This window comes from Podarcis liolepis (assembly GCF_965112155.1).
Source record: "Podarcis liolepis genome assembly, chromosome: Z".
Lineage (NCBI taxonomy): Eukaryota > Metazoa > Chordata > Lepidosauria > Squamata > Lacertidae > Podarcis > Podarcis liolepis.
In genome coordinates this window covers 51,365,905-51,381,713 of record NC_139570.1, presented here as the reverse complement: position 1 = coordinate 51,381,713, position 15,809 = coordinate 51,365,905, and the positions used below count along the sequence as shown (strand labels likewise).

Sequence of the window (15,809 nt, the reverse complement as noted above, 5' to 3'; positions counted from 1 at the left end):
AATAGTAGTAATAATAGTAATAATGTACCTGACCCCGAAACTATTACTCCCTTCTAGGGCGCCGCTTCCCCCCCACAACTCACCCCATGGCGGCGGCCGGATCCCTAATAATAATAATAATAGTAATAATAATAATAATAATAATAATAATAATAATAATAATAATAATAGTGGTGGTAGTAGTAGTAGTAGTAGTAATAATAATAAAAGTAATAATGTACCTGACCCCAGGGCGCCGCTTCCCCCCACAATTCACCCCATGGCAGCCTCCAGATCCCTTTTAGTAGTAGTAGTAGTAGTAGTAGTAGTAGTAAAGGTAGTAGTAGTAATAATAATGATGATGATGATAATAATAATAGTGGTGGTGGTGGTAGTAGTAGTAGTAGTAGTAGTAGTAGTAATGTACCTGACCCCGAAACTATTACTCCCTTCCAGGGCGCCGCTTCCCCCCACAATTCACCCCATGGCGGCGGCCGGGTCCCTTTTAAGAATAGTAGTAGTAGTAGTAGTAGTAATGTACCTGACCCCCGAAACTATTACTCCCTCCCAGGGCGCCGCTTCCCCCCACAACTCACCCCATGGCGGCGGCTGGATCCCTTTTAAGAGTAGTAGTAGTAGTAGTAGTAGTAATGTACCTGACCCCCGAAACTATTACTCCCTTCCAGGGCACTGCTTCCCCCCACAATTCACCCCATGGCGGCGACCGGATCCCTTTTAAGAGTAGTAGTAGTAGTAGTAGTAGTAATGTACCTGACCCTGAAACTATTACTCCCTTCCAGGGCGCCGCTTCCCCCCACAGTTCACCCCATGGCGGCAGCCGGATCCCTTTTAAGAATAATAGTAGTAACAGCAGCAGCAGCAGCAGCAGTAGTAGTAGAATAAGAGTAGTAGTAGTAGTAGTAGTAGTAGTAGTAGTAGTAGTATAATGTACCTGACCCCAAAACTATTACTCCCTTCCAGGGCGCTGCTTCCCCCCACAGTTCACCCCATGGTGGAGGCCGGATCCCTTTTAAGAGTAGTAGCAGTAGCAGTAGCAGTAGCAGTAGTAGTAGTAGTAGTAGTAGTAGTAGTAGTAGTAATGTACCTGACCCCGAAACTATTACTCCATTCCAGGGCGCCGCTTCCCCCCACAATTCACCCCCTGGCGGCGGCCGGATCCCTTTTAAGAGTAGTAGTAGTAATAGTAATAGTAATAGTAATAATAGTAGTAGTAGTAGCAGCAGCAGCAATAATAGTAATAATATACCTGACCCCGAAACTATTACTCCCTTCCAGGGCGCCGCTTCCCCCCACAGTTCACCCCATGGTGGTGGCCGGATCCCTTTGAATAGTAGTAGTAGTAGTAGTAGTAATAGTGGTAGTAGTAATAATGTGCCTGACCCCGAAACTATTACTCCCTTCCAGGGCGCCGCTCCCCCCACAATTCACCCCATGGCGGCGGCCGGATCCCTTTTAAGAAGAATAATAATAGTATTATTATTATTATTATTAGTAGTAGTAGTAGTAGTAGTAGTAGTAAAATAATAATAATAGTAATAATAGTAATAGTAGTAGTAGTAATGTACGTGACCCCCGAAACTATTACTCCCTTCCAGGGCGCTGCTTCCCCCCACAATTCACCCCATGGCGGCGGCCGGATCCCTTTTAGTAGTAGTAGTAGTGGTAGTGGTAGTGGTGGTGGTAGTAGTAGTAGTAGTAGTAGTAGTAGTAAACCTGACCCCGAAACTATTACTCCCTCCCAGGGCGCCGCTTCCCCCCACAACTCACCCCATGGCGGCGGCCGGATCCCTTTTCAGAGTAGTAGTAGTAGTAGTAGTAGTAATGTACCTGACCCCGAAACTATTACTCCCTTCCAGGGCGCCGCTTCCCCCCACGGCTCACCCCATGGCGGCGGCCGGATCCTGCACCCCGCCCGGCTCCCTGGAGTCCCCGCTTCCCGGCTTCCCCAAGGCGATCCTGCGGGCCGAGGTGCAAGGCAAGTACCTCTGCTCCGAGTGCGAGGATCTGCTGAGGAGGCCCTTCCAGGCCCAGTGCGGCCACCGCTACTGCGCCTACTGCCTGAAGAAGCTGGTGGGGTGAGTATTGGGGGGTCCAGGACCGGGGGTACCAAAGTAGTAGTAGTAGTAGTAATTGTAGTAGTAGTGGTGGTAGTAGCAGCAGCAGTAGTAGTAGTAGTGCGCCTGCTGCCTGAAGAAGCTGGTGGGGTGAGTATTGGGGGGGTCCGGGACCGGGGGTACCAAAGTAGTAGTAGTAGTAGTAATTGTAGTAGTAGTGGTAGCAGCAGCAGCAGCAGTAGTAGTAGGTCCGGGACCGGGGATACCAAAGTAATAATTGTAGTAGTAGTAGTAGTAGTAGTAGTAGTAGTAGTAGTAGTAGTAGTAGTAGTAGTGCTGACCTACTGCCTGAAGAAGCTGGTGGGTTGACTATTGCGGGGGTCCGGGACCGGGGATACCAAAGTAATAATTGTAGTAGTAGTAGTAATTGTAGTAGTGGTAGCAGCAGCAGCGAGGAGGAGGAGGAGGAGGAGGAGGAGGAGGAGGAGGAGGAGGAGGAGGAGGAGGAGGAGAGTAGTAGTAGTAGTAACAACAACAAGAACAGGAAGAAGAAGAAGAAGAAGAAGAAGAGTAACAAGAACAACAATAGTAAGGAGGAGGAGGTTAAGGGTGGTGGTAGTAGTAGTAGTAGTAGTAGTAGTAGTAGTAGTAGTAGTAGTAGTAACAACAAAACAAGAGGAGGAGGAGGAGGAACAATAGTATTAATATTAATAAATAAGAAGAGTGGAAGTAGTAACAGGAGAGGAGAGTAATAGTAGTAGCAGCAGCAGCAGTAACAACAACAACAACAACAACAACAACAACAACAACAACAACAGGAAGAAGAGGAGGAGGAGTAACAACAACGAACAACAACAATAGTAAGGAGGAGGAGGAGGATAAGGGTAGTAGTAGTAGTAGTAACAACAACAACAACAACAACAACAACAACAACAACAACAACAACAACAACAACACCACAATAGGAAGAGGAGGAGGAGGAACAATAGTATTAATATTAACAACAAGAAGAGTAGTAGTAACAACAACAGAGGAGAAGGAGGAGTAATAGTAGCAACAGAGGAGGAGGAGGAGGAGGAGGAGGAGGAGGAGGAGGAGGATAGTAATAGTAGTAACAACAACAAAAAAACAATAGGAGTAACAACAATAGTATTAATATTAATAAGAAGAGTAGTAGTAGTAACAGCAACAAAACCAGAATAGTAGTAGTAACAACAACAGCAACAAAACAACAACAACAACAACAACAATATAATAAAAGTAATAGTCGTCGTCGTAGTAAATACACTGGACTGTGTCAAGTGGGATAAAACATTGTATGAACAGGAGAGATGTGTGTGTGTGTCAATCAGCCCGGCCTGGGATCCGTAGTAGTAGTAGTAATAATAATAATAATAATAATAATAATAATAATAATAATAATAATAATAATAATAATAATCTTTCTCTCCCCGCAGCTCGGGGCCGCTGCCCTGCGCCGCCTGCCTCCGGGAAGGGCTGTACGAAGAGGGCGTCTCCGTCCTGGACAGCGCCACGGTGAGCGGAGGCTATTAGTAGTAGTAGTAGTAGTAGTAGTAGTAGTAGTAGTAGTAGTAGTATTACTATTACTATTATTATTATTTCTGACGATTTTCTTCTGCCAGGCTTACCCCGCTATTTATTGGAATAAAGAGCATTTGATAAGAGGCCTCCTCCTCCTCCTCCTCCTCCTTATTACTACTACTACTACTACTACTACTACTATTACTATTACTATTATTATATCTCTTGCCGCTTCTCTTCCAGGCTTCATTATTATTTATTTGTTTATTTTTATTTTTATTATTGTTATTACTACTACTACTACTACTATTTCTCTCGCCGCTTCTCTTCCAGGCTTTGTTGTTGTTGTTGTTGTTGTTGTTACTGCTGCTGCTACTACTACTACTACTGCTACAACTGTTGCTGCTGCTGCTACTATTACTATTACTATTATTCTCTCTCGCCGCTTCTCTTCCAGGCATTATTATTATTATTATTACTACTACTACTACTACTACTTTTTTCTCTCGTCGCTTATCTTCCAGGCTTTATTATTATTATTACTATTGCTACTACTACTATTACTGCTACTGCTACTGCTACCACCACCACTATTACTATTATTCTCTCTCGCCGCTTCTCTTCCAGGCTTTATTATTATTATTACTATTATTATTACTATTACTACTACTACTTTTCTCTCTCGTCGCTTCTCTTCCAGGCTTTATTATTATTATTATTATTATTATTATTATTATTATTATTACTACCACCACCACTACTACTATTACTATTACTATTATTCTCTCTCGCCGCTTCTCTTTCTGGCTTTATTATTATTACTATTATTGTTATTGTTATTACTATTACTACTACTACTACTACTATTTCTGCTTAATTTCTTCCGCCAGGCTTTCCCCGATAACGCCGCCCGGCGCGAGGTGGAAAGTCTCCCGGCCGCCTGCCTCCGCAAGGACTGTCCCTGGAAAGGTACCGTCAAGGAGTATGAGGTGAGTACTTGGCTTCCGGGCGACGGGTTCAAATCCCGGCTCATTCATCTCTACTTATTGGTCGAAATTCCCGCGTTTGGGGAGGGGGTCAGGCTGGATGACCCTGGCGTCCCAGTACTTTGGCTGAGGAGGGTGGTAGTAGTAGTAGTAGTAGTAGTAGTATTAGCACTATTATGTATTATGTTAGCTGCTCTGAGCCCGGCTTTGGTCAGGGAGAGTATTATTATTATTATTATTAGTAGTAGTAGTAGTAGTAGTAGTAGCAGTACTATTAGCACTATTATGTGTTATGTTAGCTGCTCTGAGCCCGGCTTTGGTCAGGGAGAGTAGTAGTAGTAGTAGCAGTAGCAGCAGCAGCAGCAGCAGCAGCACTATTATGCATTATGTTAGCTGCTCTGAGCCCGGCTTTGGTCAGGGAGAGTAGTAGTAGTAGTAGTAGTACTATTAGCACTATTATGTATTATGTTAGCTGCTCTGAGCCCGGCTTTGGTCAGGGAGAGTATTAGTAGTAGTAGTAGTAGTAGTACTATTAGCACTATTATGTATTATGTTAGCTGCTCTGAGCCCGGCTTTGGTCAGGGAGAGTATTATTGTTGTTATTAGTAGTAGTAGTAGTAGTAGTGGTGGTGGTGGTGGTGGTGGTGGTAGCACTAGTAGTACTAGTAGTAGTATTAGTATTCTTCTGTATGAGGTTAGCCGCTCTGAGCCCAGCTTTGGCCAGTGAGGGTGGGATATAAATAAAAATTATTACTATTACTACTATTATTACTGTAGTAGTAGTATGTACGGATTTAGCTGCTCTGAGCCCAGCTTTGGCCGGGGGTTGGTTGGGATATTACTATTACTATTATTACTGTAGTAGTAGTAGCAGCAGCAGTAGTGGTGGTGGTGGTAGTGGTAGTGGTGGTGGTGGTGGTAGTAGTAGTAGTACTAGTACTAGTACTAGTACTATTATGTATTATGTTAGCCGCTCTGAGCCCGGCTTTGGCCATTGAGGGTGCGATAGAAATAAAGTTTACTATTACTATTACTACTACTATTACTATTTCTGCAGTAGTAGTACTATCATGCATGATGTTAGCCGCTCTGAGCCTGGCTTTGGCCGGGGAGAGTGGTATTATTATTATTATTGTTGTTATTACTACTACTACTACTACTAGTGGTAGTAGTACTGTTAGTACTATTATGTATGACGTTAGCCGCTCTGAGCCCAGCTTTGGCCAGGGAGGTTGGGATATTATTATTATTATTATTATTATTATTATTATTATTATTATTATGAGTACTATTATGTATGATGTGGCCGCCTCCAACGTCTTACTCATTTCTAACCTCTGAGTAAACCCCGAGTAACCATCCTTACTCCCCCTCCAGGCTCACGAGGAGACCTGCCCCAAGTTCCCCCTCACCTGCGACGGCTGCGGGAAGACGGACGTCCCGCGGGAATCGGTGAGCCGCCTTCGCCCCGGGGGTGGAGTAACGTTACTCCGGGTATCATCCTGACCTTCCTCCTCCTTTCCCTCAGTTCGCCGATCACGTCCGGAGCTGCGGAAGGTTCCGGGTGGCGTGCCGCTTCCGGCCCGTCGGCTGCGGCGAGGTGGTGAGTGCGAGTAGCTACTCGGGGTGGGTTGGGGGCGACGTTGCTGCGAGTAGGAGGAGGAGTAGGATTGGTATTAGTGTCGTTGGGCGTGTTGGTCTGGTCAGTATTATTGTGGTGCGAGTATCAATGTAGTAATATTAGTAGTATAATGTGGTATAGATGTAATAACATATATTAGTAACATAGTAGTAGTATTGGGAGTATTAGTATGCTCAGTATTATTGCAGTGGTGGTGATGTGGTATCAGTATAGTGATAGTATTAGTAATATAATATGATAGCAGTATAATAGTAATATAGTGATAGTATTAGTTATAATGTAATATAATAGTGATATAGTAATAGTATTAGTAGTAATGTAATGTAATGTAATGTAATAGTAATATAGTAATATAAGTATTAGTAATAATATAATATAATAGTAATGTAGTAATAGTATTAGTAATAATATAATAGTAACATAGTAATATTATTAGTAATAATATAATATAATATATACATTAGTAATATAGCAATAGCATTAATAATAATATAATAGTAATATAGTGATAGTATTAGTAATAATATAATATAATAGTAATGTAGTGATAGCATTAGTATATATAATAGTGATATGTAGTGATACCATATCATAATTACTAACACTATTACTATATTACTATTGCTATTACTATTTTATATTATTACTAATAGTAATAGTAATATAGTAATAGTGTTAGTAATTATGATATGGTATAGTATAATATACATTAGTAATGTGGTGATAGCATTAGTAATAATATAATAGTAATGTAGTGATAGTATTAGTAATAACATAATATAATAGTAATATAGTAATAGCATTAGTCATAATATAATAGTAATATAGTGATAGCATTAGTAATAATATAATGTAATATAATATAATAGCAATATAGCAATAGCATTAGTAATAATAATACTATCAATACCACAAGCACCACCAATACTACCAGTACTTCAAGTACTACCAGTACTACCAATACTTCAAATACCACGATACTACAAGCACCAACAATGCTACCAGTACTTCATGTACTACCAGTACTAGCAACACTTCAGATACCACCAATACTACAAGCACCACCAATACTACCAGTACTTCATGTACTACCAGTACTACCAATACTTCTAATACCACCCTTACTACAAGCACCACCAATACTACCAGTCCTTCATGTACTACCAACGCTACCAATACTTTGAATACCACCAATACTACCAACACTATCAATACTTCAAATACTACCACCACTACCAATACTTTGAGCACTACCAATACTACCAATACTTCAAGCGCCACCAATACTACCAGTGCTCCAAGTACCACCAATACTACCAATACTTTTACCACCGACACCGTCAATACTATCAATACTCCAGGTGCTATCAATACTACCAATACTTCAAATACCACAAATATTATCAATACTTCAGATACCACTAGTACCAATACTATCAATACTTCAAATACCACCAATACTACCATTACTTTGAGTACTACCAATACTACCAGCACTCCAGTTACCACCATTACTACCAGTACATCAAATGCCACCAGCACCATTAATACCATCAATACTCCAGGCACTATCAATACTACCAGTACTACCATTACTTCAAATACCACCAATGCTATTGATGCTTCGGATACTACCACTAGCACCAACGCTTCCAATACTTCAAATACCACAATACTACCAGTGCTTTAAGTACTACCAATACAACCAGTACTCCAAGTACTACCATTAGCACCAATACTTCAATTACCACCAGCACCATTAATACTATCAATACTCCAGGCACTATCGATACTATCGGTGTTACCAATACTTCAAATGCCACCAATACTATCGATACTTCAGATACTACCACTAGTACCAATGCTGCCAATACTTTGAATACCACGAATACCACAATACTTCAGATACTACCACTAGTACCAATACCACCAATACTTCAAATACCACAAATACCACAATATTTCAGATACTACCACTAGTACCAATACTACCAATACTTCAAATACCACAAATACCACAATATTTTCGCTACTGCCACTAGTACCAATACCACCAATACTTCAATTACCACCAATACTACCAGTGCTTTAAGTACCACCAATACTACCAGTACTCCAAGTACTACCACTACTACCAATACTTAAAATATCACCAACACCACCAACACTATCAATACTCCAAGTAGTATCAATACTACCAGCACTTCAAGCACCACCACCACTACCAAAACTCCAAATACCACCAACACTATCAATACTCCAGGTAGTATCAATACTACCAGCACTTCAAGCACCACCATTACTACCAATACTCCAAATACCACCACCACTATCAATACTCCAGGTAGCATCAATACCACCAGAACTCCGAGTGCCACCATTACTACCAATACTCCAAGTACCACCAACACTATCAATACTCCAGGTACTACCAATACTACCAATACTCCGAATACTCCGAGTAACCACAGTGCTACTACTCAGACCAATACTACAAGTAGCACTAACAGCATTAATACCCTGACGCCTCTGTTTCAGACTCCTGCCTATTGCTTTCTACTACTCGTAGTACTGCTCTGAGTATTAATACTACTTCCTTCCCCCCGCTTTCGCAGCTGGAGAATGAGGCCCTGCCCCTCCACGAGGCCCAGAACTTTCCGGAACATCTCGGCCTACTCCTGAACTTCGCCCTCCGGCTGGGGGCCAAAGACCCCCATTTATTCGGGGGCCCCGATCTGGTCCAAGACCCCCAACTGGCCCCAGAGCCCCATTTATTGGGGGCCCCAGCTTCGGCCAAAGACCCCCAACTGGTCCCAGACCCCCATTTAGTCGGGGGCCCCGATCTGGTCCAAGACCCCCATCTGATCGGGGGCCCCGATTTGGCGAAAGACCCCCATTTATTGGGGGCCCTAAACTCAGTCCAGGAACCCCATCGGATTGGGGCCCCCAATTTAGCCCCAGACCCCCACCTGGCTGGGGCCCCCAATTCGGCTAAAGACCCCCATTTGGTCCGAGACCCCCATTTATTGGGGGCCACACCTTCAGCCCAAGACTCCCATCTGGTTGGGCCCCCCAATTTGGGTAAAGACCCCCATTTGCCTGGGGCCCCCAATGCAACCCCAGACCCCCATTTCCTCGGGGCCCGAAATTCGGCCAAGGAGCCCCATTCAGCCCCAGACCCCCATTTCCTGGGGGCCCTGCATTTGGCCCCAGACCCCCATCCAACCAGGGCCCCCGATTCAGCCCCAGACCCCCATTTGGTCAAAGACCCCCATTTCCTTGGGGCCCCGAATCCCTCCCAAGCCCCCCACTTGCCCCCAGACCCCCATCCGATCAGGGGCCACCATTCAGCCCAAGACCCCCATTTCCTAGGGGCCCGAAATTCAGCCAAGGAACCCCATTCAGCCCCAGACCCCCATTTCCTGGGGGCCCTGCATTTGGCCCCAGACCCCCATCCAATCAGGGGCCCCAATTCAGCCCCAGACCCCCATTTCCTGGGGGCCCCACATCCGGCCCCAGACCCCCATCCGACCAGGGGCCACCATTCAGCCCAAGACCCCCATTTCCTTGGGGCCCCACATCCGGCCCCAGACCCCCAACCAATCAGGGACCCCCATTTGGCCCCAGACCCCCATGTCCTGGGGGCCCCAGACCCCCATGTCCTGGGGGCCCCTGATTGGTCAGCCCTCGAACTCAAGGCCTCCACCCTAGAGAAGATCGTCTGCGTCCTGAACCGGGAAGTGGAGCGGCTGGCGGCCGAATCGGCGCAAGAGCGGCGCCGGGAAGAGGAGCGCGCCGAAGCGCTGAGCCACAAGGTTCGGGGGGCCGGGGTCCCGATCCGGTTCCAGCCCTGAAACTCTGAGCCCCAAACCGGAGTCGTTCTGCTTTCTGCCCCTTTACCCCGGATCACAAACAAAAAAACCCCCCAAACTGGAGTCAATCCGGTTTGCCACGTTTCCCCTTTCCGGGAAACGGAGCCCCAAAGCGGAGTCAGCCTGGAGCCCCAAAGCGGAGTTAAAGTGGAGTCAGTCTGGAGCCCCAAAGTGGAGTCAGTTGGAAGCTCCAAACTGGACTCAAAGTGGAGTCAGTCTGATGCCCCAAAGCGGAGTCAGTCGGGAGCCCCAAAGCGGAGTCAGTCGGGAGCCCCTAAGGGGAGTCAAAGTGGAGTCAGTCTGATGCCCCAAAGCGGAGTCAGTCTGGAGCCCTAAACTGGACTCAATCTGGTTTGCTGCGTTTCCCCTTTCCGGGAACCGAAGCCCCAAAGTGGAGTCAGTCTGGAGTCACTCTGCTTTCGCCCCATTTCCCCCGTTTTTCCAACCAAAAAAGCCCAAACTGGACTCAATCTGGTTTGCTGCGTTTCGCCTTTCCGGGAAACGAAGCCCCAAAGTGGAGTCAGTCTGGAGCCCCAAAGCGGAGTCAGTCGGAAGCCCCAAACTGGACTCAGTCTGGTTTGCTGCGTTTCCCCTTTCCGGGAAACGAAGCCCCAAAGTGGAGTCAGTCTGGAGCCCCAAAGCGGAGTCAGTCTGGAGCCCTAAACTGGACTCAATCTGGTTTGCTGCGTTTCCCCTTTCCGGGAAACGAAGCCCCAAAGTGGAGTCAGTCTGGAGCCCCCAAGCGGAGTCAGTCGGGAGCCCCAAAGTGGAGTCAGTCTGATGCCCCAAAGCGGAGTCAGTCTGGAGCCCCAAAGCGGAGTCAGTCGGAAGCCCCAAACTGGACTCAATCTGGTTTGCTGCGTTTCCCCTTTCCGGGAAATTAAGCCCCAAAGCGGAGTCAGCCTGGAGCCCCAAAGTGGAGTCAAAGTGGAGTCAGTCTGAGGCCCCAAAGCGGAGTCAGTCGGGAGCCCCCAAGTGGAGTCAAAGTGGAGTCAGTCTGATGCCCCAAAGTGGAGTCAGTCTGGAGCCCCAAAGCGGAGTCAGTCGGAAGCCCCAAACTGGACTCAGTCTGGTTTGCTGCGTTTCCCCTTTCCGGGAAACGAAGCCCAAAGTGGAGTCAGTCTGGAGTCACTCCGCTTTCGCCCCATTTCCCCCGTTTTTCCAAGCAAAAAAGCCCAAACTGGACTCAATCTGGTTTGCTGCGTTTCTCCTTTCCGGGAAACGAAGCCCCAAAGTGGAGTCAGTCTGGAGCCCCAAAGCGGAGTCAGTCGGAAGCCCCCAAGTGGAGTCAAAGTGGAGTCAGTCTGATGCCCCAAAGGGGAGTCAGTCTGGAGCCCCAAAGCGGAGTCAGTCGGAAGCTCCAAACTGGACTCAAAGTGGAGTCAGTCTGATGCCCCAAAGCGGAGTCAGTCGGGAGCCCCAAAGCGGAGTCAGTCGGAAGCTCCAAACTGGACTCAAAGTGGAGTCAGTCTGATGCCCCAAAGTGGAGTCAGTCGGGAGCCCCAAAGCGGAGTCAGTCGGAAGCCCCCAAGTGGAGTCAAAGGGGAGTCAGTCTGATGCCCCAAAGGGGAGTCAGTCTGGAGCCCCAAAGCGGAGTCAGTCGGAAGCCCCCAAGTGGAGTCAAAGGGGAGTCAGCCTGATGCCCCAAAGTGGAGTCAGTCTGGAGCCCCAAAGCGGAGTCAGTCGGAAGCCCCCAAGTGGAGTCAAAGGGGAGTCAGTCTGGTGCCCCAAAGGGGAGTCAGTCTGGAGCCCCAAAGCGGAGTCAGTCGGGAGCCCCTAAGGGGAGTCAAAGTGGAGTCAGTCTGATGCCCCAAAGCGGAGTCAGTCTTGAGCCCCAAAGCGGAGTCAGTCGGAAGCCCCAAACTGGACTCAGTCTGGTTTGCTGCGTTTCCCCTTTCCGGGAAATTAAGCCCCAAAGTGGAGTCAGTCTGGAGTCACTCCGCTTTCAACCCATTTCCCCTGTTTTTCCAACCAAAAGAGCCCAAACTGGACTCAATCTGGTTTGCTGCGTTTCCCCTTTCCGGGAAACGAAGCCCCAAACTGGAGTCAGTCTGGAGCCCCAAAGCAGAGTCAGTCGGAAGCCCCAAACTGGACTCAATCTGGTTTGCTGCGTTTCCCCTTTCCGGGAAACGAAGCCCCAAAGTGGAGTCACTCTGGAGCCCCAAAGCGGAGTCACTCTGCTTTCTGCCCCTTTCCCCCGGATCACAAACAAAAAAAACCAAACCCCAAACTGGAGTCAATCCAGTTTGCCGCGTTTCCCCTTTCCGGGAAACGAAGCCCCAAAGCGGAGTCAGCCTGGAGCCCCAAAGTGAAGTCAGTCGGAAGCCCCCCAAGTGGAGTCAAAGTGGAGTCAGTCTGATGCCCCAAAGTGGAGTCAGTCTGGAGCCCCAAAGCGGAGTCAGTCGGGAGCCCCCAAGGGGAGTCAAAGTGGAGTGAGTCTGATGCCCCAAAGCGGAGTCAGTCGGAAGCCCCCAAGTGGAGTCAAAGTGGAGTCAGTCTGATGCCCCAAAGCGGAGTCAGTCTGGAGCCCCAAAGCGGAGTCAGTCGGAAGCCCCAAACTGGACTCAATCTGGTTTGCTGCGTTTCCCCTTTCCGGGAAACGAAACCCCAAAGTGGAGTCAGTCTGGAGTCACTCCGCTTTCGCCCCATTTCCCCCGTTTTTCCAAGCAAAAAAACCCAAACTGGACTCAATCTGGTTTGCTGCATTTCCCCTTTCCGGGAAACGAAGCCCCAAAGTGGAGTCAGTCTGGAGTCACTCCGGTTTCGCCCCATTTCCCGTTTTCCCCGGATTTCAAACGAAAAAACCCCAAACTGGAGTCAATCTGGTTTGCCGCGTTTCCCCTTTCCGGGAAACGGTGGCCCAAAGTGGAGTCAGTCTGATTACCCTCGTCTAAAAAGCTGAAAGCCCAAAGTGGAGTCACTCCAATTTCACCAAATTTCAGTCAGTCTGGAGCCCCCAAGCGGAGTCAAAGTGGAGTCAGTCTCGATCCCCAAAGCGGAGTCAGTCTGGAACCCCAAAGCGGAGTCATGTCTGATTTCCGGTGTCTAGAAATAGGAAGGTTAGGTAGGCCCTTTGGCGCGCCAAACCGGAGTCACTCTGCTTTCAGCCCATTTCCCCATTTTCCCCGGATCTCAAACCAAGAAAAGCCCAAACTGGAGTCACTCTGCTTTGCCACGTTTCCCCTTTCCGGGAGACGAAGCCGCAAAGTGGAGTCAGTCTGGAGCCCCCAAGTGGAGTCAGTCTGAAGCCCCAAACTGGACTCAATCCGGTTTATGCGTTGCCCCTTTCTGGGAAATGAAATCCCAAAGTGGAGTCAATCTGGAGTCACTCCGGTTTCGCCCCGTTTCCCGTTTTTTCCGGATTTCAAACGGAAAAACCCCTAAGTGGAGTCAATGTGGTTTGCCGCGTTTCCCCTTTCCGGGAAACGATGGCCCAAAGCGGAGTCAGTCTGATTACCGTCGTCTAAAAAGCTGAAACCCCAAAGTGGAGTCACTCCACTTTCACCAAATTTCAGTCAGTCTGGAGCCCCCAAGCGGAGTCAAAGTGGAGTCAGTCTGGAGCCCCCAAGCGGAGTCAAAGTGGAGTCAGTCTCGATCCCCAAAGCGGAGTCAGTCTGGAGCCCCAAAGCGGAGTCAAGTCTGATTTCCGGTGTCTAGAAATAGGAAGGTTAGGTAGGCCCTTTGGCGCGCCAAACCGGAGTCACTCTGCTTTCAGCCCATTTCCCCGTTTCCCCCAGATCACAAAAACCCCCAAAGTGGAGTCAATCCGGTTTGCCGCGTTTCCCCTTTCCGGGAAAGGAAGGTCCAAAGTGGAGTCAGTCTGGAGCCCCAAAGTGGAGTCAGTCTGAAGCCCCAAACTGGACTCAATCCGGTTTGCTGCGTTGCCCCTTTCTGGGAAATGAAATCCCAAAGTGGAGTCAATCTGGAGTCACTCCGGTTTCGCCCCATTTCCCGTTTTCCCTGGATTTCAAACGAAAAAACCCCAAACTGGAGTCAATCTGGTTTGCCGCGTTTCCCCTTTCCGGGAAACGACGGCCCAAAGCGGAGTCAGTCTGATTACCCTCGTCTAAAAAGCTGAAACCCCAAAGTGGAGTCACTCCACTTTCACCAAATTTCCCCCGGATCTCAAACCAAGAAAAGCCCAAACTGGAGTCACTCTGCTTTGCCGCGTTTCCCCTTTCTGAGAAAGGAAGGCCCAAAGCGGAGTCAGTCTGGAGCCTCAAAGCGGAGTCAGTCTGGAGTCAGTCTTATTTCCCTTATCTAGAAAGCTGAAGCCCCAAAGTGGAGTCAGTCTGGAGCCCCAAAGCGGAGTCAAGTCTGATTTCCGATGTCTAGAAATAGGAAAGTTTGGCGCGCCAAACCGGAGTCGCTCCACTTTCGGCTCTTTCCCCCGGATCTCAAGCCAAAAAAGCCCAAACCGGAGTCAATCCGGTTTGCCCTGACCCCCCCCACCCCGCCCCACAGATCCGGAGCCTGGAGAGGAACCTGGCGCAGAAGGAGTCGTCGCTGGCGGAAGTGGAGTCGGCGCTTCGGCGCGCGGAAGAGGCGACCTACGACGGCGTCTTGATCTGGAAGGTGGAGGAAGTGGGGCGGAAGAGGCAGGAAGCGGTGGCCGGAAGGGCGCCGGCTGTCTTCTCGCCGGGTGGGTGGACTTCCTTCCTGTTTCCTTTCTTCCTTCCTTCCTTCCTTCCTTCCTTCCTTCCCTCCCTCCCTCCTTTTCCTTCCTTCATTCCTTCCTGTTTCCTTCTCTCCCTCCCTCCATCCCTCCTTCCTGACGCTTCCTCCTTCCTTCCTTTTCTATCTTCCTTCCTTCTATTCTTCCATTCTTCTTCCTTCCCTCCTGCCTTCCTTCCCTCCCTCCTTCCCTCCTCCCTCCTTCCTTCCTTCCTTCCCTCCCTCCTTCCTTCTTTCCCTCCTTCCTTCCTTCCTTCCCTCCCTCCTTCCCTCCCTCCCTCCTTCCTTCTTTCCCTCCTTCCTTCCTTCCTTCCCTCCCTCCCTCCTTCCCTCCCTCCCTCCTTCCTTCCTTCCCTCCTCCCTCCTTCCCTCCCTCCCTCCTTCCCTCCTTCCCTCCCTCCCTCCTTCCTTCCTTCCCTCCCTCCTTCCCCCTTCCCTCCTTCCGTCCTCTCCTCCTTCCTTCCCTCCTTCCTTCTTTCCCTCCCTCCTTCCCCCTTCCCTCCTTCCTTCCCTCCCTCCCTCCCTCCTTCCTTCCTTCCTTCTTTCCTTCCTTCCTTCCTTCCTTCCTTCCTTCCTTCCTTCCTTCCTTCTTTCTCTGCTTCCTTTCTTTTTCCTCCCTCCCTCCATTCTTTCCTCGTCCCCCTTTCTTCCTTCTTTCCTTCCTTCCCTGCTTCTCCTCTTCCTTCCATCCATTTTCCTTCCTCTCTTCTTTCTTTCCTTCCTTCCTTCCCTCCTTCCTTCCTCCTTCCTTCCCTCCCTCCCTCTTCCTTCCTTCCTTCTTTCCTCCCTCCTTCCCTCCTTCTTTCCTCTCCTCCTTCCTGACTTTTTCCTTCCCTCCTTTCTTCCTTCCTTCCTTCTATTCCTTCACATCTCTTTCCTCCCTCCCTCTCTCCCTTCATTTCCTTTTATTTTCCCCTTCCTTCCTTCCTTCCTTCCTTCCTTCCCTCCTTCCCTCCTTCCTTCCTCTCCTCCTTCCTGACTTTTTCCTTCCCTCCTTCCTACCTCTCCTCCTCCCTGACTTTTCCCTTCCCTCCTTCCA

The 15,809-nt window shown here is 48.3% G+C and overlaps 1 protein-coding gene across 10 annotated transcripts in view; it reads left to right on the top strand.

Annotated features, from left to right (window-relative positions):
- The first annotated feature begins 1,714 nt into the window (after positions 1 to 1,714).
- Positions 1,715 to 15,809, top strand: part of LOC310698701 (TNF receptor-associated factor 2-like) — a 22,080-nt gene continuing 7,985 nt past the window's right edge. For 4 of the 10 annotated variants that reach the window (XM_083486104.1, XM_083486097.1, XM_083486105.1 and 1 more), the window contains exons 1-7: positions 1,727 to 2,075; positions 3,512 to 3,590; positions 4,487 to 4,585; positions 5,960 to 6,034; positions 6,111 to 6,185; positions 8,840 to 10,039; positions 14,561 to 14,738. In XM_083486104.1, the coding sequence (XP_083342230.1) occupies positions 1,771 to 2,075; positions 3,512 to 3,590; positions 4,487 to 4,585; positions 5,960 to 6,034; positions 6,111 to 6,185; positions 8,840 to 10,039; positions 14,561 to 14,738 (2,011 nt within the window). In that variant the 5' untranslated portion in view covers positions 1,727 to 1,770. Of the gene's footprint in view, positions 2,076 to 3,511; positions 3,591 to 4,486; positions 4,586 to 5,959; positions 6,035 to 6,110; positions 6,186 to 8,839; positions 10,040 to 14,560; positions 14,739 to 15,809 lie in introns of all 10 variants that reach the window. The other 6 variants (XM_083486098.1, XM_083486096.1, XM_083486103.1 and 3 more) reach the window with 3 other exon arrangements.